General features: G+C 54.7%; 1 protein-coding gene across 1 annotated transcript; it reads left to right on the forward strand.

The window, feature by feature from the left end:
• The first annotated feature begins 1,872 nt into the window (after positions 1 to 1,872).
• NPTXR (neuronal pentraxin receptor) lies at positions 1,873 to 26,305 on the forward strand. Its single transcript, XM_060114216.1, has 7 exons — positions 1,873 to 1,957; positions 3,990 to 4,189; positions 4,296 to 5,213; positions 17,735 to 17,960; positions 18,759 to 19,006; positions 21,594 to 21,773; positions 22,086 to 26,305. Exons 1-7 carry the CDS (start codon positions 1,873 to 1,875, stop codon positions 22,308 to 22,310), a joined length of 2,082 nt encoding a protein of 693 aa, XP_059970199.1. The 3' UTR covers positions 22,311 to 26,305.
• The last annotated feature ends 362 nt before the right edge of the window (positions 26,306 to 26,667 follow it).

Raw genomic sequence — 26,667 nt, forward strand, 5'->3', positions numbered from 1 at the left:
GGTACATTTGTTACAGTCAATGAACCTACACTGCTACATCATTATCACCCCATGTCCATAGTCTACATTAGGGTTCCCTCTTGGTCGTGTACTTTCTATGGGTTTGGATAAATGTATATTGACATGTATCCACCATCATGGTATCATGGAGAGTTTCTCTGCCCTAAAAATCCTCTGAGCTCTGCCGATTCATCCTTCCCTCCCCCATAATCCCTGGCAACCACTGATCTTTTCACCATCTCCATTGTTTTCCCTTTTCCAGAATGTCATACCGTTGGAATCATACAGTATGTAGCCTTTTCAGACTGGCTTCTTTCACTTAGTAATATGCATTTAGGGTACCTCCTTGTTTTTTCATGGCTTTTCATTGCTGGATAATATTCCATTGTCTGGATATATCAAAGGGCATCCTGGTTGCTTCCAAGTCTTGGCAATTATGAACAAAGCTTCTGTAAACAACCACATGCAGGTTTTTGTGTGGACATCACCCCAGCTTTTGAGCTGAAGCCACCCTCTTCTGGGGCAGTGCCCAATTAATGGCTGGGCATGAAAAGGGTACTAGGGACTGGGCATTTCTGCCCAGTGCAAAACTTCCCTGATGGGCATTGTTGGCCCTGGAGCACCCAGTTAAGTTGACCAAGGCTTTGTCACATCTGCATGGAGGTCTGAGGTTCAACCTTCCCAATTCGTCTTTCTCCTCTTTATTTTTCCCAGGCTTTAGCCCCCAGTCAACCACTTGCATGTCTAATGCCATCTCAAGTGTGCTTCCCGAAGGATCCAACTAACAAACTCTTCCTCTGAAATCAATCCACAATCCACCCAATTCTCTCCATCATCATGACCTCCAAACCCCTCATTCCTCTCATCTGGATGGTTGCATGGTCCCTATTTGGTCTCCGTGTTTCCTCTCCTATCCCTTTATGACCCAGCCCTCACACAACTACCATTGACCTTTTACGAACACAAACCACATGGTGTTACTTCCCTGCTTAAAGCCCTCCAGTTGGGCTTAGAATCAAACCCATTCCCTTCCCCTGACCTGTAAAGGCCCACTTGACCTCACCCTGCCTTCCTCTCCAGCTTCCTTTCTCCCCGGGGGTTCACTCTGCTCCAGCTCCATTGGCCTTCTTTCTGTTCCTGGTATATACATCAAACTCATTTCTGCCTCAGGGCCTTTGCACTAGCTGTTCCCTTTGTCTAGAACACTCAGTCCTTCCCCAAGTTTTACATGGCTGGTTTCTCAGGTCATTTAGGTCTCAGCTCAAATGCACGCCTTTTCTGACAACCTTATAAGTAATGCCCATCTCCTAACTCCCCACCCCACACACACTTCCTATAACTTTCTATCATGTCACTTTTAAAATTTCCCTATCGTTCTCATTGCTATTATAAATTAACTTGTTTATTTAATTATTCATTTATTTACTGCTCGCCTCCCCACTATAATATAAAACTTGTGAGCTTGTCTTGTTTCCAGCTCTCCCCAGTGCCTGGCGCTATGCCTGGTCCAAAGTTGGTCTCCAAACATATATTTTGAATGCATGACTCTACTTGTTCATTTAGGGCAGAATGCCCTTTCCCTAAGGATGGAATGGAAGTAAAGAAATAAAAACCTCAGAGACGTGAGCTTTAGAGGGAGAATGTGAGGACTATTGCAATCTTATGGAAGTTCCCCTGAGAATCCTGTTCTGACCACCTCTTGAGGAATTCTGTGTTAGGATCAAGGGGGGTCTCTCCCAGAGCCCCAGAGAGATGGGTTTCAAGTCCTCCCTCTCCTAATCTCCCCCCTCCACCTCCAGCAGAAGCCAGAGTTGCCCGTGGAGGAAACAGTTCTACAAACATTCACCAAGCAGCTGCCCTGGGCGTGGCCCCATGCTGGATGCTGGGGATAGAGATGAATCACGGAGGAAGGAGGGGGTGACCTTCCAGGCAGGGGACAGCGTGAACAAAGGCAGAGGTAGGAGACATTCTGGTGTTTGGGGGGAATTATGCACAGTTTGGTACTGCTCCAGCCAGTGAGGGTAGGAGATGAGGCTGGAAGAGTGAGCCACGTCCAGATTACCAACAGTCTCATAAACCAAGAGAAGCTAACATAATAAGGCCCAACGTTTATTAAGGCTTTGCACGTACTCTTATTCCCCCATTTTACAGATTGCAGAAACTGAGGCACAGAGAGGGTGTCAGGAACTGTCAAAGACCTGAGACTTTACTCTCTTTGGAAACTAGGTCATGCAACTGGTAACAGCTAGAGGCAGGGTTTGAACTAGGCCTTCTGGCTCCAGAATCCATGCCCTTGACCACTAGGTAATACTGCCTCTTAAGGAATTTGGACTTTATTTCACAAAGGGATGGGGATGGGGAGCCACTAATAGGTTTGTAAGCAGGAGCGTGACGTGTTCATATCATAGATTTAAAAAGTCATTCTAGGGACTTCCCTGGTGGTCCAGTGGGTAAGACTCCACGCTCCCAATGCAGGGGGCCTCGGTTCGATCCCTGGTCGGGGAACTAGATCCTGCATGTATGCCACAACTAAAGGCCCCACATGCCGCAATTAAAGATCCTGCATGCCTCAACTAAGACCCAGCGCAGCCAAAAAAAAAGTCATTCTAGGGGATAAACAAATCACTTTAAACAAAATTCAACTCCAGCTTCTGGACCCACTTATCCAACTGCTGTCCATCTCTCATGGAGCAGCTCACATAAAGGTGGTACCATTTAGTACCCAAGCCACAGAGGCTTTGCTGCTCTTGGCAGCAGCCCCCTCTCCTGGCCTCCTCTGTCCTTCCCGGATGTAATGTGTGTGCTTCTGTCTTCACAGAACACACGTAGATGCACCAGGAGTCCCGATGCCTCACGCACCTGAATGACTTCACGGCGCCCCTACTGCCTGCCTTCACCTTCAGAGATCCTGGCCCACCTCTCCATCGGGAAGGCGCTTCCTCCGAGCTGTGCTGCTTGGCAGGTTTCCAGGTCACTGCTCCAATGAGTATTAACTCACATGCACACACATACGGCTCTCGGGGGGTTCATCGTGTACAGAGCTGGCATTTGATTTGCTCCTACTTTACAACTCAGGTAACCTTTGACTCCCAGAGATCGGGTAAGCAGGGCAGGCATTATCCTGAGGCTGGGGGTGGGGTGGGGTGTGTGGAACATGTGCCCAGGGACCACTGGGCAGGATCCACATAGCCAAACAGGGTATCTCAGGGCTGTTGCCTCCTGAGGAATGTTCTGGTCTCTCCCCACCACTCTGCAGAGACCACACAGCAGCCATGGTGGTCCAGAGCCCCAGGGTGAGCCTTCCCTTCAAGTCAAGAATGCAGGCTTGGAAGGTTGACAGGCCTGGGTGTGGCCTTGGCCAGTGCTTGCACGGGCCATAGCCCCTCTCCTCTAACCCAGCCTTCCGAACACCCTTCCAGCTCTGGGAACCCATGCTGGTCAGGAGATGCCTTGTGTAAAACTGGAGATGGAGCTGGATTGTGAAGGATGGTAGAATTTTTTTTTAACATTTTTAATTTTTAATTTGCAACAAAATATATATAGATTTTTTTTGACAGGAGAAAGTAAAAGCCTCCTGCATCACCCCCACACCAGAGCCCTTGCCCACGCCTGCTTGTTCCAGCCAGTGCCTGATCCACATGCCCACCAGGGTCTTGCCATGCTAATGCAGTCTGCAGTGGGGAGAGAGGTATTCTCTGGGACCCTCGATGTTCTGTGCTCCCAAAGATTCAGAGGAGGGAACTTCTGCCGCCCTCTGAAATCACAGGAAGATTCTTCTTTTTTTTGAAGGGGAGTGACCTCTGCTCCTTCAGGGAGTTGGGGGTGGGAAATGACAGGCAGGTGGCCATAGTATAACGAGAGGTTGGATCAAAATCTCCAGTCCCCTGCCCCCAGCACTGGCCTCTTTCCTTGTTCTCCCCACTCCCACCCCAGCTCCATTCCATAGTCCGGGTCCAGTCAGATGCTCCTGAGCTCAAATGCTGCTCCAGCGCATACTAGCCGCGTGATCTTGGACAGCGACCTGACCCCTGTGGGCCTCAGTTTCCTCATTTGTACCGTGAGTGTGTCCACGGTGAAGCTTAATTGTAAGCAAGCTCCTGGCTCCCTCAGCACAGAGCCCGACGCGGAGAAAAGCTCCCCGCAAGGTAGCAGGCGGCATCATGGGCTCCAGGAGGGGGCCAGAGCACAGGTGGGGTGGGGTGGGGGTCGCCCGGGAGTCCCGCCGCCCGGCCACTGGGTCGCCGCCCTCTGCGCAGTGACGGCAGCGGATAAGGCTCTCGCCGCATCCCGGGCAGCGCCCCCACTCGGCGCCCGGCACGGAACTGGTGCGGGGCTGGGCCGGCCCGGAGGAGCCGGAGGGGCGGAGGAGCCGGAGGGGCGGGGCCGCCGCGCCAGCTCCCCCTCCCCGCCACCCGTCGCCTTCTTCTCCTCGCGCTTCCCGAGCTCAGAGCGGCGGCAGCAGCGGCCGCGGCAACACCTTTGGCTCCGGCTCCTCCCGCTCCCGCTCCCGCTCCGGCCCCGCTCGGCCCCACGCGCCCGGGCCCCGCGCCCCGACCCCGCCGCCGCGCCTGCCGGGGGCCTCGGGTGCCCCCGCCGCCCGCCTCACGCTGAAGTTCCTGGCCGTGCTGCTGGCCGCGGGCATGCTGGCGTTCCTCGGTGCCGTCATCTGCATCATCGCCAGCGTGCCCCTGGCGGCCAGCCCGGCGCGGGCGCTGCCCGGTGGCGCCGACAACGCCTCGGGCGCCGCCGCGTCCCCGGGCCCGCAGCGCAGCCTGAGCGCGCTGCACCGCGCGGGCGGCTCGGCCGGGCCCCCAGCGCTGCCCGGGGCTCCGGCGGCCAGCGCGCACCCGCTGCCGCCCGTGCCCCTCTTCAGCCGCTTCCTGTGCACGCCGCTGGCGGCTGCCTGCCCGTCGGGGGCCGAGCAGGGGGACGCGGCGCCGAGTGAGCGCGAGGAGCTGCTGCTGCTGCAGAGCACGGCCGAGCAGCTACGCCAGACGGCGCTGCAGCAGGAAGCGCGCATCCGCGCCGACCAGGACACCATCCGCGAGCTCACCGGCAAGCTGGGCCGCTGCGAGAGCGGCCTGCCGCGCGGCCTCCAGGACGCCGGGCCCCGCCGCGACGCCATGGCCGACGGGCCCTGGGACTCGCCCGCGCTCATCGTCGAGCTGGAGGACGCCGTGCGCGCCCTCCGGGACCGCATCGACCGCATCGAGGTGAGCGCCGCGCCGCGCGCCGTCGGGACCTGGCCGGGGGGTGGGAGGGGCCGCTCGAGGGAGTCGAGAGCGTCCCGAGGTCCCGCCGCCACCACCGGCTGAGGGACCCTGGGGAGCCCCCGCGAGTCTCGGAGCCTCGGGTTTCCGTCTGTGCAAAGGGGATGGTTGGTCCTGCCTCCCAGGGGGAGAAGGGAGGAGTCCGGTAGCGCACACAGGCCGCAGACAGACACTGTGACTGAGGCACAGGAGGCGCACGGGAAAGGCTCGCTCCAGATCCTTTTTCCTCTGTAAGCCTCAGTTTCCGAGTCTGTAAAATGGGTATAACGGTGTCCACCTGTAGTGTGGATTGATGAAAATGTAGGTACGTGAAAATGCTAGGCACGTACTACGACCTCGTTAAATGACCGTTTTATTTCCTTCTTTCAGACACCCCCAAAGCAGCACCAGCCACACACTCAGTCCCTATGGTCAGAAGATAGGAGCGCTGTCCAAGGGACTCGGGGTCCTCCTCTCCTGCGGAAGAGCAGGGAACAGTGTCTCATAAGCCAAACGTGGGTGCCCCTCACCGCCTCCACCCCTAAGCCCCCCACCTGGGCTCGGACCACAGGCTTGATAGCAGGAGCTCAGATGGTGGTAGCCCAGACAAGATGCCTGGAAGCCGGCAGCTGTGGGGTGGGGGCTGAGTGGAGAATAGGGTCCCACCTGGGTCTCTCCCCCTACACTCACCTTTTTCAGATGTTCCTGGCCCAGGCTCAGGATCAGACACAAGGGATCCAACAGGGGGAATCCCCTCTTGGCTGTCCTGTGATCCTGGGCCAGCCATTTCTCCTTTGAAGCTGCCAGACCCCTACCTCCCTGTGAGAACTTATTTGGGGCCACCTGGAGGGGAAGCTGGACACACTAGGCAGGACAGACATCTGGAGACACTGACCACCCCCAGCCATCCACGACTTCCAGACTGCAGGGAAGGGGGTTAGCAACAAAACTGGATCCGTGGAAGGAGGGGGGAGAAAGAGGCCACAGCACCAGCTGCCCCCTTTATTACCTCCTTCGAAACTGAGTGCAGCTGTCAAAGGGAAGAGAATGGCTGGAAGGAAGGAAAGACAGGGACTCCTCCTCTCCACGGCTTTCTCAGTTACATCCCTGGCCGAGCAGCACAGGAGATGCTGCTGGTATGGAAGGTTGGCCATGCCCATGGCCCAGTGGCCCTCCAGAAAGTCCGTGCTGGTGTCAGCACCCACCGTGCAGGGTGTCACAGCACAGCCAGGCAGCTGTCACAGCACAGCCAGGCAGCTATCACAGCCAACCCCAAACCTGGGGCTCAGAGACCTCCTAAGGTGAGTGACAGAGACAAGAGGAAAGCCCAGAGTCTTACCTGCTGGCAGCATCCCTTTTCCCACTCCAGTTCTGGGGAGTTCTAGGATGAGAGCTGAGAGCAGGAAAATAATCAGGGAAACACAGAAAGTCAGCAGTGAAGGGAAGTCTCAGTTTCCTCACCTGTAAAATGGGGACAGTATTAGCACCTACTTCATTGGAGTGTTAGGAGGATTAAGTGAGTTAATCTTTTGGAAGGGCCCAGAACAGTGTCTGGCAGAGGTATGCTCAATCAATTTGATTGCTATTTTTAACATTAAGCTCTAATATTACCAATTTTTTAAATAGCCAAAATTTTAAATGGGAACAAATCCTCCTTTTAGAAATAGATTTATTAATGTAAAAAAAAAAAAGATCTGGTCTTCAATAAACTTCCTGTTGCCTGCCCTAGTCCCTGCCCCCACACCCAGATGGCACCCATGGTTCCTCCCACGTCTGGGGCTGGCAGGGCTGGGCTTGCCCTGGACCTGCACCTGTGCATTTGGCAGGGTGGGCTCCCTTCCGGTTAGCCCACTGAGGTTGGGGGTATCCTGGTAGCTGGGATTTGGCACCAGGTCAGCCTCCTAGGTGGGGGAGTCCTGCTTCCCTGTACACACTCCTTCTGCTTTCTGAGTGCGGTGGACGTGGAGGGGCTGCCTGTCCTTCTGAGCCTGGCAGGCACCAGAGCCAGTCTCTTTGGGGTGTTTGGCAGGGGTCAGGGTCTGGAGCCCAACAGACTCGGGGTCAGACTACTGGTCTCAGCTGGACCCCGTGCACCTTTTAGCCACTGACTAGTTTTTCCCTTCCGTTCTCATCCAAAAGCCTCAGAAGGATGCCCCCAGGTTTTCAGGGTGTACTTTCTCACCACTAGTCTCTCTCCCACTTTGGTACACTGAAAGTGCTCGTGGTGACGTCACCACAGTTGATAAATTGAACGGGAATGTTTCAGTCCTTACCTTTCTGGACCCCTCTGCAACATCTGACCCCGTTGATCATCCCCTCCTACAAATCTCCCATGTGGTTGGCTTCTAGGTACCTCTCACCTGCCCCTCCACCCTCTCTGCTTCTCTGTCCCCTGTTGGGTCCTCCTCCTGTAACATGTGCGCCCCTCCTGGCCTTCCTCTCACTTTCCCTGGGTGAACTCAGCCACACCCTGAGGCTTTCCAACACCATTCCACCGTGATGCCCCAAACCAACTTTGTCTCCAGCCCAGGTTTCTCTCCAAGCTTCAGACCAATAGATCCAACTGCTTCCTGAGCACCTCCCTCTGGATGTCCCACCAACCCCCTACCTTCATCATGTCCCAACCTGAACTCAGGTGCACTCTGAGAAGCCATACTGGGCTCCTCCCCTCCCCTCCCCCTTTCAGTCGGTCTCATCTCCCCGAGGCTCCTTGCAGCAGCCTCCTTGCTGGTCTCCCACCTGCCCAGGCACACCCCTCCATCCATCCTCCTCCAGGCAGCCCCAGGGATCTTCCTTAAGCCCACCCCGTGGGGCTCTCCTGTGGTGCAAACTCAGCCTGCCCCCAGGCTGCCATTTTGTATCTGGCCCATCTCCCAGTTTCTTCTTCTTCTGCCTAGATTACCCCCAGCATATCCATACTCATCATTTAAGTCTGCTCTGAGTACACCTCCTCCTAGAGGCCTTCCCTGATCACCTTCTGTCTCCTTCCTATGCCCACGTCTCTGCATCACTCCCTTCCCCACCCCACTGGGCTGACTACCAAAGGGGAGGAAAGGTCCCCCTCGCCCACCCTCTCTCCACAGGCCTCGAGTTGGAGTCACATTCGAGGGCTTAGGAGAAATTGTTTGTCTTCTATGTTTTTATCTTTGTTGTTATTTTTGTTGTTAATTGAAAAAATGTCAAAAGATTTCGGGGGGAGTTATATTTAATTCCACCATTTTATTTGTTTTTGCACCCCCCCCCCCCTTTTGGTCCTTTATCCAAGTGTAGACATTGTTCCTGAGTTGCTGGGTTGCTGGTAATTACCATTGTAATAATGGCCATAATATCCTGGGATCCATCTCAGGCTCCACCATCCATCAATCCTTCGACTGTCTCCTGTTGCTGGAGATGTAAGTTGTTTCTGATTATTTTTGCTTCTAGATGCTCATTGCAGGATCGATTTCATGCAGATAGTTGTTTGTTTTTTTCTTTTTAAGTCTGTTGAAGTATTTCTTTAGGCTGAATTCCCAGGAGTGGTATTACTGGGCCAGATGCTATTGACTTTTATGGCTGTGGCCAAAAACCACTTTTCAAAAGGACCATTTATGGGGCAGCCAGCCATGTATGCGTGTTACAGTGTTCTGTTTTTGCACTAACTTATGTGTAAAATGAAATTTCAAGATAGATTTAAGCAGCAATTTTTTGACATAAATCACATTCTTAATCCTGCCTGGCAAGCTAGCTGCCTCCCCTCATCTTGGGGTGGAAGCCATGAAAAGGAACACCCTGATGATGGTTGCAGAAGCTCCTGGACCTAATAACAATTATAGCTCATGCTTCCTGAGCACTTACCATGTGTCAGGTGCTGTTCTTTATCTCATTTAATCCTGATAAAATCTGCATGAGGAAGGCACTATTCTATCCCCCTTTTACAGATGAAGAAACCAAGGTTCAGAGAGGTTAAGAAACTGGCCCAAGTTCACACAGCATTGGAACCTGGATCTGACCCTGTCAGTGTTTGGCTCCAGAGCCCTTGTTCTTCATCATTAACTCTAGATCCATCTGGAGGGGTCAGACCTCACCTATCTTCAGGAGAGTGAGAAAGACAGGTGAGGGAAGGGCCTCTTGTTGGATAGTGCCCTGGACCATTTCTGCCTCATAGCATATAGGACGAGAGTGATGAGGGCCAGTCCTCAAAGGCTTGTCGTGCTGGCTGGCAAGATAATCAGGAGGCTGAAAACAATAAGTAATAACAAGTAACATTGATTAGGCACTTACTATGTACATGTTAGCTTATTCAGTCTTCAGACCTATGAAGCAGGCTGTATGCATTCCCATTTTACGGATAAAGAAATGGAGGCTCATAGAGTCTGGAGGAACCAGAGCCAGACAAATCATCTCCTGCCCTCCCCACCCCCGGCTTCTGTTTCCCCTTCATAAAATGATACAGCGGGCAGATGCTCCCTAAACACCTTGCAGCTCTAAATATTCACTGAAATAGGAAGGCTGGGTGGCATAAAGTTGAGTTCTTCTTGCTTGTGACCTTAGGCTAATCACTTTCTCTCTCTGGGCCTCATTTTTTTAATCTGTAAAATGGTTAGGAGGGGTTGGGTTTGGTCTGGACCCTTTGGGCTCTAAATTCTGAGTTCTTGAGCAGATGTTTCCTGATTAGGAATTGTGGTGGGGAGTATGGAGGTTCCATGTTTATGTGGCCCCCGACTCCCCAGCCACACACTCTCAGACCGCCAGTTCCTCAGGGGAGTCTGCAGATAAACAAAGTGGCTTATAGAATCTTTTGGTGCCTTTTTAAAAGTCTATGGGTTGCTTTTGCTTTCCTCTTACATTCCTGCCCATCCTGGAAGCTTCTGCTCTGCAGGGGCTGGTTCCCTTGACCCTGCCTCTTTGGCCACAAAAGGGGCCAGCAGAGTGCAGTGAGAGAGCTTCTGCCATCGGCCTTTTGCTGGAGGACGTGGAACCTAGTGCCCTCTAGGCCACCTGCAGACCCCGATGGCCCCTCTCCCTGTGGCTGGCCTCCCCACATCTCCAGGTGGGGCACCCATACTGAGAAGCCCTTACCCCCTACTCCTGCCAGCGTGGAACCTGCATTCTAGCAAGAAACCTTGGTTTTAAAAAACCCCAGCTCTGCCACCTGCTCACTGTGACCTCAGAAAATTCCTTCTTCTCTCTGATCCTGTTTCCCCATCTGTCAGATGGAAGCGTGGGCAGGACACCCAGAGAACCCCTCTTTCTCTGTCATCCTGTGCCCTGGAGGCCTCTCATCCCCGCAGGCCTTCGCCTGGGAAAGGAGACCCTTCCTGCCGTTGCAAGCCTGGCAAGAGCCGCTTGGGCGGAAGACAGGGACTTACCTGTGGGCCTTTTTGTTTTTTTTTAAGGTATATCTTACCTTCAATATATGTAAGAGCTCACATGTCTTACTTTAAAAAGACACAAATCTTAAGTGTACAGCTCAGTGAAAATGTATGTATGGTTGCATCCATGAAAGCACCACCCAGATAAGAGGACATTTCTGGCGCCCCAGAAGGCTCCTTTGTGACCCCAAAGTCCATACTTCCCCAGAGGTACCACTGTTCCAGTTTCTGTCACTGTAGGTCAGTTTTCTCTGTGTTTGAATGTCACTCAGATCGACTCAGAGAAGCTGCACCTCTTTGTGTCTGGTGTTCTCTTTCAACATCGTCTGACCTTCAGTCGTGGTATGTGTGACTGTGGTTTGTTATTTTTCAGTGCTGTGTAGTGTTTCAATGTGTGGAGATACCTTAATTTATTTACCTATTCTTCTGTGGATGGGTATTTGGGTTGTTTCTGGTTTGGGGTTATTACGGATAAAGCTGCCGTGAATGTACTTGTGATATCTCTGGTTGGCTAAAAGTCCTCATTTCTCCTGGATGTATCCCCAGGAGTGGGATGCTTGGGTCCCAGGAGAGGCATATATTTAGCATTAGGAGTTTCTGCCAAACGCTTTTCCAAAGTGGCAGTGAGTGTTTGCACACCCACCTGCTGTGAAGCTTGTCAACCTTGCTATGGTCATTTTAAAGACACTCCCCGTTCTGGTGGGTGTGTAGTGAACTCATTGTGGTTTTAATTTGTATTTCTCTGATGACTTATGATGTTGAGCACCTTTTCTCATGTTTGTTGGGCATTTTGTGAAGTGCTTGCCTGTGGGAGGTGGACCGAGATCAGGGGCTGGCGCTCCCCCACCCCCTCGAGTGACAATGCCGTTGGATTTCCCCAGGACAGTTGGGCACGTGATCCCCACTGAACTCGGGACAGAGATCGAGGCAGCCAACCCGAAGCGGAAGCTCTTAGGTGCCCCCCCACCCCTCGTTTGACTCCAGGGGAAGCTGAGGCTCAAAGAGGCTGAGTGACTTGCCCAAGGCCACACAGCACGGCAGAACTGAGCCAAGATGACAGCCAGGATTTTCTATGAAAATGGGCTGAGGGTGGGGTGCTCAGTCTCTGCTGCAGATTCTTGGCCAGGGCCCAGAAGGTGCGTGGGCAGGCAGGGCCTAAGAGAGAATTTTGTGGCAGCTTGACGGGGAATACTTGAAGGGAGAGGAGAAGGGGCCTGCGGTTGGGGTGCCTAGTCACTTGCTCTGGGGCCTCAGAGCCCAGGAGGGTGTATGGGCACACCCTCTGGGAGCCATCTCCCCTTCTCCTGGCCTCCTCCCCGCCCACACACCGACTGCCCTGACCTGGCACCCTTGGTGCACAGAGGTCCATTTGTCTTCTTTCCATTCCAGCTGCAAATTGGCAGTGGGGACCAGGACAAAGATCAGTCCGGCCTCTGCCACCTGCTCTCCTGCCCCTTCCCTGCCAGGGTTAGATGGAGACGGAGCAGCCCGCTGGGCCGGCTCCTGGGGAGGAAGGCGGGAGCAGGACAGCCCCTCTGAGAGGCCTTCTCTGACTCACCATGCCCCCGCCACCCCACCCCACAGAGAGCTTCTTGCGGGTGCTGTCCCTGTCACAGCTCCCAGACAGCCTCCCCCCAAGCTGAGAGCACTGCTGTGGCAGGCGCTGGCCTTATTTGCCTAGGGAGCCACAGCACCTGGCAGTTAGTAAGAGGCATCAGGGCTGAGCACGCCCTCTGTGCCAGCCTGTTCTAAGGGCCTTACAACTTAGCCCCATGAGAACCATGGGACCGTTACTCTCCCCATTTCACAGATGAGGAAACCGAGGCTCAGAGAGGTAAGAACCTTGGCCGGAGAGGTTAAGCACCTTGGTTAAGAACCGAGGCTCGGAGAGGTTAAGAACCTTGAAATCCCACTCAGCTGGGATTTCAGTCCTTGGCAGTCTGGCTCCAGGGCCCACATCCACACAGTTACTACTCACCATGCTCTCCTGTTCTCTCAATAATAGCAGGAAATAATAATGGTTATGACTCTTTATCAGCCATTTTTATATGCCAGGCTTTACATATTTTTTCATTTTGTCATTATGTATATCCTAAGATGTAGATACTATTATTATCCCCATTTTACAGTTGAGGAAACCGAGGGTCAAAGGAGTTGAGCAGCTTGCCCAGGGCCACAGATCCAGTTAGTGGGGAGCCTGGGAATGACCCGGGCCTGTCTGACCTGAGAGTCATGCTGGTACCCATGGCATCGTGTTGCCACAGCACATGTTGACAGATGGATGAATAAATGAATGAATGAGGGAGTGAGGACTCGTAGTTCCTCCAGAGACACCCTCTTTCCCTTTCCCTTTGGCGCATCTTAGCTGAGTCGTCAGGGAAGCTGCCATCTGGAGGGTGAGGAGGCATTGGCCAGAGGAGGTGGGATGGGGGTGGGAAGAGTGTTCTTGGCAGAAGGAACAGCGTGTGCGGAGGCCCTAGGGTGAGAGGGAGCTGGGGACTTTCAGTCGGAATGAAGTGTAGCCTCTGGGGGTGCATCAGGGCTGAGATTAGAAGGGCAGGGTATGTATTGGTGGGAGAAGGGGGCTCTTGAAGGATTTCAAGCGACCTGCTTGGATTTGCAATTAGGTGCCTGCCTCTGGCTGCTGTGTGGAGAAGGGCCAGAGTCGGAACCTCATGATGGTGGCCTGGGCTGGGGTGGGGGGCGCAGGAGCCAAGTGAGGCTATGGTTAAGATTCACGGTTAGATTCCACCCTCAGAGACTCTGCTTTTGGATTTTTCCCCTGTTTTTTAAAAGAAATTTATTGTGAAGTACCTCAGAGATATACAAAGGTTTATACCATCCAGGACTACCAAAGGACTACCATTCCAGGTCCCCACCCAGGCTCAAGACCCAGAAGAGTTGCAAACAGCTGATGCCCCTCAGCGTCTCCCTCAGGTGACAGAGGGTCACCACTGTCCCGAATTGGTATTGATCTCTCCGTGCATTCCTTCATGCTTTTATATATACATGATCTAGTTTTGAATTTTTGCAACTTTGTGTGAATGGCATCTAACTGTTCTTCTGTAACTTGCTTTTTTTCTCAATATAATGATTTTTAAAAAAAATTTAGAGGTGGAGGGGAGGCTCCTTCAAGAGATGTTTCAGTAGTATTAAACATACATGTTTAAGTAGTAATAGCCATAATAATAACTGATACATAGCACTTCATGTGCCAACTCTAAGGGCATTATATCTATTAACTTATTTAATTCTCACTACAATGCTATGAGACAATATTATTTTTGTACCTCTTTTTGCTGATGGGGAAACCGAGGCATGGAAGCTTTACATAACAAGGTCACTGGGCTGGCGGAGCCTGGGTGTGAGCCCGGGCAGACTCACACAGGACTGGGGGCTGAGCAGATGTGGGAGATGGGAGGCCCGAGCCACACCGCTGCCGCCGGGCCTGCTCTCTTGCCACCCTGCCCTGCTGCCCCTGGAGCTGGGCCTTGTGCTGTCTGGGGGTGAGCTGTGCAGAGGGTGGGACCTTGACCCCGAAATCCAGCACCTTCCCTCTGCTCCCCCAAGGAAAGGAGCTGTCCCCACTGGGGACACGGTGGTAAGGTCTTCCCCACGGCCCCCAGCCTCAGAGCCACCCTGCATAGGCAGGTCCCTCGCATCCAGGCCCCTCTGTGAAGCTGCCCCAAGGCGCGGTCTGACACCACCTGCCAGATCCTCCCAGCCTTCTCATGGCACTAAAACCTCTTCTGCTGGCCCTTGAGGTAGGCAGGGCAGCCGACACCGTGCCCATTTGGCAGACCAACGAACTGTCAGGGTAGGCGTGAGGAATGGGAACAGGTTCTGGAATCAGAAGGGGCTGGACTGGGGTCCTGGGTCTGCGACTTCGCAGCAGTGTGACCTCAGGCAGATGACTTCACCTCTCTGAGCCTCTGCTCTCTCATCTGTAAAGTGGGCCTCCTTACTTCCCCAGGTTGTCGACAGGGGTTGTGGAATGTTTGCACAGTGCTTCTGGAGTGCAGGGCCTGGCACGCGGTGTGTGGCAAGGAGGACGACAGCTGCCTCTGTCGGCCTCTTTTTACTGAGTGCTAATGAGCCCGGCACGTTGCCTGAGCTGGACCCAAACGCTGGGCTCTGGCTCCAGGCCCCATATACGTACACCAAACCCCACCCTGGACTCCCAGCATGACAGGAGTGGGTTCTGAGCCCCCATCAGGACCCTTGTGGGGTGATGGCATCATTGTCTCCCTATCGTCTTGTGCTGGGGGCCCACTTGGCATCAGGCCGAGTCCACGCGGCACAGCCCGCGCCCGCAGCAGATGGGAAAGTGGGGGGAGTCATGTTCTTCTGATTCAGACGTTGGGGTGGGGAGGGGGCCACACAGGATCCGATGAGCCCACCTCCTCCCTGGCCTTCCTGCAGAGCTGGCGGCTCTGACAAAAGAACAGCTTGTGTGCCCACCTCCCTCGGCCTGCGCTGTGTCTCCTCGCAACAGCATCTGTGTAAATAGCACTTGACGTCCTGTTCCTTCCTGGCAGGTCTTTCTCACTCCAAGGGAGGAGGACGCTTTGCTAGAGAGAGAAGGCTTTGGCTCCAGAAGGGTCAGCTTTGCCCAGCCCCATCACTGTAGAAAATTCAAAAGGACTTCTGCCTCGGTTTCCCCATCTGTGAAATGGGGACACTAAGAGTACCAACCAAAACAAGTGGCTGTGAGGATTCACGAGTAAATACATGGAAAGTGCTGAGGGTGGGCCTGGTACACTCTTCTTCAGGGGTATGCCCCTCATGCCCACCTAGGCCCAGTGGAAGGAGGGAAAGTGAGGCTGGAATGGTGCTGGGCCCGAGGAGACCCAGTCCCGGCCCTCCCAGTGCTGCCGTGGAAGGCAATCCATGAGCTAACTGCCTCAGTCCAAGGTTTCCCGAAAGTCCAGTCACCTCAGATGCAGTGGGTGGCTGGCCCTATCGCTCCATAAGCTGTCTGTGGTCAAGGGAAGATTCTGGAGGTAGCAAGCTCCCCATCAGCTGATGTATACAAGCCTCACAGTGTGCATTCTGCTTTTACAGTCCACGAGGACCTGTTACTTCCACTCTTCCATCCTTACATCTGTCCTGTGGATGGACAGAGTAGGGCCCGTTGTCCCTGTTTTACGGAAGGGGAGACTGAGGCTTTGTGTTCAGTCAGCACCAGAGTCAGGATTCATACAAGGAGCCCCCCGATAGTGGAAAGTGAAGATTAGTGTAACATGGTTGGGGCCGGGTGTACCGAGCAGCTCATCCATCCGTGCCCCGCCCCCCTCACCTGGCCTCCTCACCTGGTGGGCCAGAGCAGGTGTCTGCACGGGTGGGGGGGGGGTGGCTGTGTCCTCTCCCATGGGACACTGTGAGGGATAAAGTGGCCCACGCTGGGCCAGGCTTTGGCTCCCCTGATCTCAGCCCCGCGAGCCAAACACTCCAAGTCCCCACTTTATAGGGAAGGACAAATGACACCAGAGAGGTTAGCCCACCTGCTGCCACTCTTGGGGTGGAATGGAGGAGCCAAGTGTCAGTCCCTCCAGCTCCTCGGCGCAAGATCACGTCACTGTCTGTGGTGGCCGCTCCCTTCTCTCAGGCGCTGAGTGTGGCAGTGCCACTCTGCCTGCACTGCCCTCCCCACCCCCAGCACTTTGAAGCAGGGGACACATATATCCCCTCATCACATGGAGCTCAGAGACATGTGCCCAATGTCACACAGCAAATGACCAACAAGGCCAGGATTGGGTCAGTGAAGCTGGGAGGGGTCTTCTGTACTTGCCCTGAGCTGTGGGGCCATCCCTGCAGGCACGTGGCACTCAGGGAATGCTAGGCTGTGCTCTTGGTTTTCTGTTTGGCCCTCGGCCGTCTCTTCAGCACCTGGTGCAGTGCCCAGCCCATAGGAGGTGCTCACTGAATATTTGCTCGGTGAAGGAGTCATGAGAATTCAGTGAGCTCAGGTCTGGGGCTAAGCCTGTGGTCCGGGCCCAGGGCAGGTGGAGTGGGAACCACCAGGGCCCCTGGGCAGTGAGGAAGCATTGGGCTGTCAGTAGGCAGCGTGGAGGAGGGGAAAAGGGAGATAGGGGACAGGGCTGGTCTAATTTGGTTGCTGGAAGCTCACTGAATTATTAATTTCCTACCCACGTTCCTGTGATGTGTCTGCCAGAGGCTGCGCCCTCCCAGAGTCAAGACTTGTGGCCTCGCCTGCCTTCCTCCACCCCAGAAGGGGCTTCCTCCAGCGGCGGGGGCGGGGAAAGGAGAGGTGCCCTGGCTTGTGCCCCAGTTCTTCCCGCTGGGGTCTTAAGACAGGAAAAAGGGGGGCCTCTAAACACTTTGTCCTCATCCTGGGAAGGATGGGGGTGTCAAGAGACCACCCTGGAACACGCTGCCCTAGACAGTAAGTGCAGTAAATAGGCTCTGTTCATGGGCATTTACCACATGTAATCATCCCCACAACCCTTCTAAATAGGTACCGTTGTCCCGTGTTGCATGAGAGGAACCAGGGGTTCAGAGAGATGGAGGCATTTGCCCCAGGCCACACAGCAGGTTGGTTCTCGAGCTGGATTTGAACCCTGGGCTGTATGCCTCCAGAGTCTGTGATCTTAACCACATGATAGCCTGGAGTGGCCGCAACACTGGAGCAGTATTCCGGAAGCCCCTGATTTGTGCCCCCCGGGTCTGCCCAGTATTCACACAGAGACTTGCACCCCCTTAGAGAAGGTTGACACGTGACTAAGTGAAGACTAAGACAGTCCACCCCTTCAGGGACCCATCGGGATATAGGCTGCCCATGATGAAGGACTCAGTAGTGGCTCTCAACCCCAACTGCACGTTAGACCACCCAGGGGACTGTTACAGTCTCTACTGCCAGCTCCCCACCCCACCTGAGGGCAGAAGCCAGCCTGCTTTCAGCTCCCCGTCACGCATCAGCACTGGAAACAGCCTGCTAGACACCCAGTACACGTTTGTTGCCTGAAGCTGGTATTGCCATCCCATTTTACATATGGGGAAGCTGAGGCTCACCTGGGGTCACTCAGCAGGGGTGGTGGGCATCTCTGGGCCCTTTGTCTCTTTCCTTCCTCCCTCCAAGTGACCTCGTGGTCCCTTTCTGTGCCCCGTAAGCAGCAGGAGCTTCCAGCCCGGGTGAACTTCTCAGCGGCCCCAGCCCCTGCGCCCGTGGTGCCCACCACCCTGCACTCCGAGATGGACGAGCTGGAGGGGCAGCTGCTGGCCAAGGTGCTGGCGCTGGAGAAGGAGCGTGTGGCCCTCGGTCACAGCAGCCAGCAGCAGCGGCAGGAGGTGGAGAAGGAGCTGGGTGCCCTGCAGGACCGTGTAGCGGAACTGGAGCGCGGTGGGTCCTGAGCCCCACAGAGGGCATGGCAGGCGAGGCCTTGGTCCTCAGATGGGTCCTCAGGGTGGCAGATTCACTCGGAAAGCATTTTCATGCTCTCCAGAGGCTAAAGCTAGATGGGATGGTGGGGAAGAGGCTGTGAAACCCAAGAGAGAATAATTGGGAGAGAGCGTTATCATTATTGTAAACAGGTAGCATTTTCTGGCCCTTATTGTATTCTGGGAGTGGGCTAAGTACTTGATACATCAGCTGGTTTAACCTTCACAGACCATACAGGGGTGGTAGTGTTATTATCCCCATTTCACAGCTGAGGAATATAAGGCTCAGAGAGGTCAAGTGACTTGCCCAAGGTCACACAGCCAGTAAGTAGCGGATCTAGACCTTAAACCAGGTCTGACTCCAAAGTCCATGCATTTAACCCACCACAGTAGCACCTTCAATGTCAGAATTTTGTCATTTGTTTAACACCTGGGGCTGGCACTGCCGGGGGGTCAGAAAAACATGACATATTGGACAGTGTACAGGTGTGAGCATCAGGGGACCTGGCTCCTCTGTCACCTTGGAAGCTCACCTCCTCTCCCCAGGCCTCATTTTCCTCATCTGAAAGATGCGGATTTAGGACTCATGAGCTCTCAGGGACCTTTCATCTTTTAAACTTTGTGAGGAGCACCCTTAAGAGGCTTATAGATGAGTTGGGGCTACCAGGGGACTAGTAACCCTCATTCTGGAGTATGCCCTGCCCACCCCCCATCAGTGTCCACTGACCCCCACCGTGTCCCCCTTGCTCACCCCCCTCAGGGTCCTCAGCCTACAGTCCCCCAGATGCCTTCAAGATCAGCATCCCCATCCGCAACAACTACATGTACGCCCGCGTGCGGAAGGCACTGCCCGAGCTCTATGCCTTCAGCGTCTGCATGTGGCTGCGGTCCAGGTCGGGCGGCACTGGCCAGGGCACCCCCTTCTCCTACTCGGTGCCCGGGCAGGCCAACGAGATTGTGCTGCTGGAGGCGGGCCATGACCCCATGGAGCTGCTGATCAATGACAAGGTGAGTGGGGGGCCGAGTGGGAGGGGTGGGGGGGCAGGACAGGGGGGCCCTTTCAGGAGCACCTGTACTGTGCTGGGCCCCAAACAGATGGGCCCTTTCAGTTCTCCTGCTCAGCAGAATCAGCACACATGAAATGCCTGGTGTGTGCCAGGCTGGGTTTTGGGAATCCAAGACAAGCCAGACCCGGGGCTGCGAAGAGGAGCTCATGTCCAAGAGAGGCTGTCAGCGGTGGTTTGCCATTTACAGAGGAGCATGTGAGGCTCACAGAGATTCAGAGACTTCCCCAGTGATGCAGCTATAGGAGCAGGGCTGCAAGTGTCTGCCCCCAGGGCCCTGCTCATTCTTCTGGACAAAGAAGCAAGTGATGTCCAAGGACCTCTCTGGGAGGGAGGGAGGAAGGGAGTGCTAGTGGATTCCTTGCCCCCCTCCCCCCTGCAACCAGCCCCATGCTCCTCCCCTACATGGTGAGTAGGATACTGCCATGGTCAGGCTCTGGGCTGCATGCTGGATGTGAGGCCTAGTTCTGCCACTCACCCACTGTGTGACCTTAGACTAGTCACTTACCCTCTCCATGCCTCACTTTCCTCATCTGTAAAGCAAGAATAACACTCTCTACCTCATAGGGCTGTGGTGAGAAATAAATGGCTTAAATACATGTAAAGGGCTTTGAGCAGAGCCTAGCATTTAACAAACTTCGATAAATGTGCCCTGTGCTAGTAAATACTTTACCCATATTATCACCCTTGACCCAACTGCACCAGGGGGTAGACACCCTATTATCCCCATTTTGCAGATGGAAAAGCTGAGGCTCGGTGAGGGCAAATAATGCACGCTGGCCACGTAGCTGATGAAGGGGTGATGATGTGAATTGGGGTCTTGGGCTCCAGAAACCACCTCTTAACCTCTCCACTGTTCTGCCCTTGGGTCACCCATCTGCCCCATGCCCAGGACTCCCACCCCCTCACCCCCCCCCCCCCAGCCTGGCTTCGGGGCAGGACAAGGTAGGGGGACTGGGGGCAGTGATGTGGCAGGAGCATGGTGATCAAGGGGGAAGGAAGGGGAGCATCTTATCACCCCATTCCCCCAAAATATCTTCCCTGGCCTGCCACATTGATTTGGGTCTTGCAGGCATGGTGGTCTTTTGAGACTCCCTGAAAATGCAGGCAACATATATTGCACCCACTTGTGACCAGGCCACAGCCACAGAGAGCTGCTAGGAGTGGCTGACACCCAGCAGAAGCCTGCTTAGCAGGAGGTGCCTTTCATGGGTGTCCTGGAGGAGGCGGAGGGAGATGGGCCCAGGGGACAGTGAATTTCCCTTGTAGCCCAGTAGGTCCTAAGACCACCAAGGTAGCTGGATGACATCTAGATCCTGCCTCCTGGTTCCCTTCATACACCCCCTGGCTGCCATTTTTGGCTCTGCCCACGGTTAGCACTCAGTTCTAGTAAAAGGAATTCAGCACCCTGGACAGGGCCCAGTTCCCTAAACTTCTGGGGCCTTTTGAGCACCAACCTCACAAGCTACTCACAGTACTCATTTTATTTCAACCTCTAAGCCTTTGCCTCTGCTGTGCCCCCTGCCACTTGGTTTGCCTTGCAGCGGAGTTGCCAGAGTCCATTGTACTTCCAGATGTGTTTAGATTTCACATCTTCTGTTCCCACACCCCTCTCTCCCTCTGGGCCTTCACAGCCTCTGTACCTCCCAGATGGCCCCTATGTTACTCTGTCTTGTAATATTGTCCCTGAAGTCCTTCCCTCCTGTGCAGACTCAGCTTATTTTATGACCAGGACCAGATCCATACCCCCAGTGTCCAGAACAAGGCCTGGCACCAAGTAGGCCTCAGAGAATGCTGCAATAAATTGTGATGTCAGAGAACTTAGGAGATGAAAGAGCCCTTTGGGAGCCCCAAATCCAGAGGCAGCAAGTACCTTTCATATCACAGGCCAACTCTAATCAATCATCAGTGGCTTCTGAGAGCACTGTGATGAGGAAGATTCCTAGGGTGAGTCTAGGCTCATGATTGATTAGCCATGTCTGCCTTGGGTGGAGGAGGAGGCAGAGGTGGCTGCATATTTGCTATCCTTTGCCCAAACCCCTAACTTTACGGATGAGGAGACTAAAGCCCAGGGAGGAAAGGGCAGCCTCCCCAGGGTCCCACAGGGGGTTGGTTGGCAGTGCCTGGCCTCTGAGTCTAAGGCTTGTTCTACCACTGCCAGTACTTCTTGAGCCCAGCTGTGTGCCAGGCACTTTGTGTGGTATTCAGGGGAAGGTAGGCTTGTGAGATTCAGCTCCCATCCTGCATGACCTTGCAGGCCTGTTAGAGAGTGAATAAACCACCTAGAAACAACTGAAAACCAACACTGAATAGTCCCTTGTGATCTGAGTGAAGCTGCCTGATTATATTGATATATTGTGGGGAAAGAGGAAAGAGTGGTTGGGAAGACACTGAGCTGAGAGGAAGGGGAGGGTCAAGCCTTGGGTCAGTCCCTGGAAGGAGGGACACCGGTCTCCCCATTCCCCATCCCACTGCTCCAGCCTTGGGCCTTGTGGCACCTCTGACCTGGGGCTGGGGGAACCTCTTTTCAGGTGGCCCAGCTGCCCCTGAGCCTGAAGGACAATGGCTGGCACCACATCTGCCTCTCCTGGACCACAAGGGACGGCCTGTGGTCTGCCTATCAGGATGGAGAGCTTCAGGGCTCTGGTGAGAACCTAGCCGCCTGGCACCCCATCAAGCCTCATGGGATCCTTATCCTGGGCCAAGAGCAGGTAAGGCTCAGGGTGGGATGCAGCTAGATATCCCACCCACTCAGGGCCCCTGAGGAGGAGGGGTAGGTGGAGGGTCCCTGAAAGCACAGCAGTGAGCACTCAGTCTGACCCAACCATTCTGCAGATGGCCAGACTGAGTGAGACCCAGAGAGAGCAGAGACTTGCCCAAAGGGCTAGAACCTTGGGGCGGGGCTAGAACCTGGAGGGGGTAGGACTTCAGCAGGGACAGGGGGTTGACTCTTGAGTGCCTGCCTGTCTCTTCTGCTCCCTCACTCCATGTCTCTCTTCTTTCTCTCTGCTCTTTTGGTCCAGGATACCCTAGGTGGCCGGTTTGATGCCACCCAGGCCTTCGTGGGTGACATTGCCCAGTTTAACCTCTGGGACCACACCCTGACACCTGCCCAGGTCCTGGGCATTGCCAACTGTACGGGGCCGCTGCTAGGCAACATCATCCCCTGGGAAGACAAGCTGGTGGAGACCTTTGGGGGTGCAACGAAGGCCGCCTTTGATGTCTGCAAGGGACGGGCCAAGGCATGAGGGGCCACCTCGTCCAGGCCCCTTGCCTGCCAATTCGGGGGCCTTCCGGGGCGGGGTCACATTGCTTCCTCAGCCTACCCACACACTGGCCTCCTTCCTTGTCCCACTCCTGGCCACGCCTCCCGTTTCTGCCACCTCTACCCACACCTCCAGAACGCCCTGCCCTTGATGGCTTTCCCCTAATCCCACTCGGATGAGGACAAGCAACTCAAGTCAACAGGTCAAGCCTGGGGGGAGTCCAGGGCCTGGCAGTGGGTGCGTGTCAGTGCCCACGGCTCTTCTCACCCCCCCCCCACCGCTGGCATTAGAGTGGAGCCATCTCTCACCTCCCACTCCACCCTGTCCATCAACCACAACTGATTCCACTGATCTCACAGCTCCTCCCATGAGGTCGTGTATGGGGGACGGGCCCACTGTCTCAGTGGCAGGGCTGGTTATCTGCCCTCTTGTCCCCCATGCAACAGGCCTGTCCCCTTCCTCTTCAGGGCCATAACAGGCTGTAGAGCTGTCCCCCAGCTGAGAGGGAATGACAGAACCGTGGGAGACTCAGATTCAGCCGTCCTTTATCTTTCTACCAGCTGCCGGTCAAGGGCGGTGGGATCTTGATGGAGCCTCTCCCCCCACCCCACCCCCACCTGCACCCCTCTCTTCCTCCTCTTTCCTTGTTTCTTCGTGTGCAGTGGTTTGAATGTTGGTTCCATGCCTGGCCCAGCCCCACCTCAATTTCCAGGACACTCCCTTCCCAGCTTCAGCCTGGAGGGTTAGGGACCAAGACTCCGGGAAGCCAAAGGGCCATAGTCACCCCTTGCGCCCATCCACAGCTGTGCCCACTGGCATGGTCACCTCTCCCCTTCTACATCCAGGACAGGGCCTGGGCCACTTCAGCCTGGGCTGGGGACAGCATGGAACAGAGGCACATACCCCAGGGGACCCACAATACCTACCCGCTCTGTGTGGCCCTGCAGCCTTTGGGGGATGGAAAGAAGGAGCCGAGAGGGTAGGGAGAAGCATGGAGTAGTGTTCAGGGCACTGGATGGGGAGGAGGAGCCCTTGGTTCCTGGTCAGCCCTGCTGCTCACCTGCTGTGTAGCCTTCTGTAAGCCCCCGCCCTCTCCGGGCTGACCTTCCTCATTTATGAACTGAGGCCCTTGCTTCAGTCATTTCTGAGAGCTCTCCAGATCAAAAGTGAGATGGTCTGTGATTTCAGGTGGATAGGGTGGGACAAGCCTGAGAACCTGCCTAAGGACTGAGGGGCACAGCAGGGGTAGGTCCTGGGACTGGGCAGCAGATGGGATCTGGCTAGGCTGGGTCAGGGTCAGAAGCTGGCTCCGAAGAGTCAGGGGCAAGGGCAAGGGTCAAAGCAGACCAACCTCATACACAGATTGTAAAGATCAGCTCTTCTGGATTCCCCCAGCCTGGCACCCTTGCCTATCTGAGTGTCTCAAAGGGCTGGTGGCTTCCTGGTTCCTACCCTTGAGTCCCCACCAGCTTGCCCAAGAGAGTAGGAGAATATCAGAGCTGAGAAAAGCCACCCAGTCTGACCTCTTGCTTGTACAGATGGAGAAGAGCTCAGAGAGGGCAAGTGACTTGCACAGGATCACGCAGCACGATGGAGCACAGCCAGGACTAGAACCCAGTGCTCTTTCCCCCACACCCTATTTCCTGCCCATGAGAGTCTTTGAGTCCAGCCTATACCTGAGAGAATGGATATTTGAGAGGTCAGAATGCTTTCTAGCATGCCCACTGGCCCACCTTCCTTTATGAAACATACAAACATCTTGGCATTCCCACCCCCCATCCCCAGAAGGTAGGGGAGGAGAGGTGTGATCCCCGGGCACTCTGGCAGGAATGGAGACCTGAGAACACAGGTGTCCCTCCCCTTGCCAGTCACCTACCAGGTGTCTGGGCAGCTGTTGGCTACCTGAGTCAGATGGGTACTGGTGGCTTTTTGCCCCCCTTTTGGGTCCCTGTCTCCGCTCCCCACGTCCACTTATCCTGAGGCACTAGGCAAGAACTGCAGACTGTGGGTCCCAGGGCCATGGAGGCTTTTCCAAAACTTGTCGCTTCCAACCCCCAAATCCTCGTTTCCTTTTCAAGAGCACAGAAAGACCTTTCAGCCCCTCCAGCCCAACTCCGCCTAGAAGGAGTGATGGTGCACTTCAGCCAGAACCTGCCGAGATCTGGGTTGCCCCGGTAACAGCCAATGACATCAGCCCCAGTGGGGGTCAAGCGTCTCATAATGACATATGCTGTTGCTGGGGTGACAGCGGAATTCAGAACTTAGATTTCGGGGACACTGGGTTTTATTGGGTTTCTGTTATTGTTTTTAAGGGAACAGCTTTTGTGGAGGCCTTGGGGGAAAGAAAGGGTCTTGAAAAGGAGGTGAAAGAACTTGTTTGATCACTTGAGCCCACCCAGAGGCATCATCCCAAGTCCTTTATGCTTTCTCGTGATCATGAGACATCTGACCTGTGCTGAGTCACCCTGGTCATCCCTCCAGAGGGAACAGGAACAAACTGGAGATACTTGTAGGCTCTAAGTCTGGGCCATTGGTGAGTGGCCTGGATCCCCATTTCCATTCCAGAAAGATGAACGCCCCAAAGTCCCCACCCCTCCTTTCATCTACTGATCATCCTTCTTACCTTTGCTGAATGCCTGCTGTTTGGACTCCAGTTTTGACCTTCAGCTGCTCCCAGGCACAGCCAAAAAGACGGGGAAGAGAAATGGTGCTCAGTTGCATCCTCAAGCTACTCCTGGCTGAAAATGAGGCTGGAGTCTGTTATGCCTTTTTTAAGTGTCAGGCGTCATGCTGAGCACCTCACGGGGATCAACTCATTTATTCTCACAACAGTTCTAAGCTAGGACTGTTCTTAGCCCCATTATACAAGTAGAGAAACTGGGACCCAGTGAGGTTAAGTAACCTGCCCATGTCAATCAGCCAGCAAGTGACAGAGTCCAGAGTTCAAACCAAGGCAGGTGACATCCAGGACCCACCCCTCAGCCTGAGGGGACAGGCACTGCCACTGTCTGTGTAGTGGGATTTGGTCATCCATTGCTCCTGACCCCATTCACCCCACCGAGAGGAACAGAGATGCAGGATGGGCTGACCCCAGGGCCAGGGTCCCCTTGGGTGAGGCCGTGGGAGGGTTCTCAGCCCCTTCAGGGAACATGTCCCTGTGCGGGCTGCCCTGCTCTCACCAGCTGGAGTTTCCAGGAGAGCTGAAAGGGGAGAGGAAGCTGGGCATCTCCTGAGAATCCCAGGCTGCAAAGGGGAGAAAGCTGATATTTCTCAAACCCCTGCTTTGGGTCCAGCCCTGCACCAGGTGCTTCACAGCTCTTATCTGCCAGTTTTCCCACCTTGTGGCACATGGTGCCCCTAATCAACATCCCAAGGAAGCAGATCACCTTGCCACCATTGTGCGTGACCCAGGACCACAGATTTGGGCAGGAAGGGCTCCAAAGCCCTCGTCTTACAGAAGAGGATGCCAGGGCCCGGGGGCACCCAGCCGGGACACTGGGAGACCTGACTCTGCATTCAGTGCTCTCTCCGTGACGCAGTGGCCCCCGTTCCCATCCCCCCCACCCCTGAAATGGGTCCCTCCTTTTCTACATTTCCCAGCACCCTTGCTCTGAGCAAACTGGGGAAGGGACACCCATCCCAGAGATGGACTCACTCTCTTCACCCTCTTTGTCCCAGCTGCCTGCCACTCTAAACTCCTCCTCCCGGCACCACCCCCGACCCTGCTGGGTGGGGAAGGGGCTCACATGGGCCCAGGCTGAGCAGGGAGAGAGCATGTCGAGCTGTCTGTCGGACACTGTGAAATTAGTGCATCCTACTGGCGACCCGCCTCCCCCTCTCCTCCTGCCTGATTTTGTAAAGTGACATGAGATGCAACATGCGTGCGTGCGTGTGCGTGTGTGTGTGTATGATATGTCAAGGTTTTGTTACTTTTTTGTTTCTGTAAATTTGAATGTTCAAAATAAACATGATGTTTATTCTGGGGCTCTTCTTGCAAGGGTGGGGCTACCCTGGGGCTGCCGGAAGGGAATGAAGTGGCTACTACTTGGGGCAGGGCAGTAGGCAAAGCCAGAACAGGTGCCACCTTGGTGCCCCAAAACCTCACCCAAACCCACCTGTGCCCCCCAACCAGGCTCTGCCAGGTCCCAGGTGTAGACACACCGCTTTTCCCAGGGTTTATGCAGGAAGGATGTAAAGAACACAGGTCCCACATGGAAAGTGTCCTAGTTCTGATAACTGGGCTTTGGCCTCATTCCTAACACCTCATCCCCACCTCGTGCCCCAGTTATGGGAACCAGGTCCCTGACTTGTTCCCTGAGACCCAATCTGCCTGAGTTAC

The sequence above is a fragment of the Mesoplodon densirostris genome, chromosome 11, assembly GCF_025265405.1.
Source record: "Mesoplodon densirostris isolate mMesDen1 chromosome 11, mMesDen1 primary haplotype, whole genome shotgun sequence".
In the NCBI taxonomy this organism is placed as follows: Eukaryota; Metazoa; Chordata; class Mammalia; order Artiodactyla; family Ziphiidae; genus Mesoplodon; species Mesoplodon densirostris.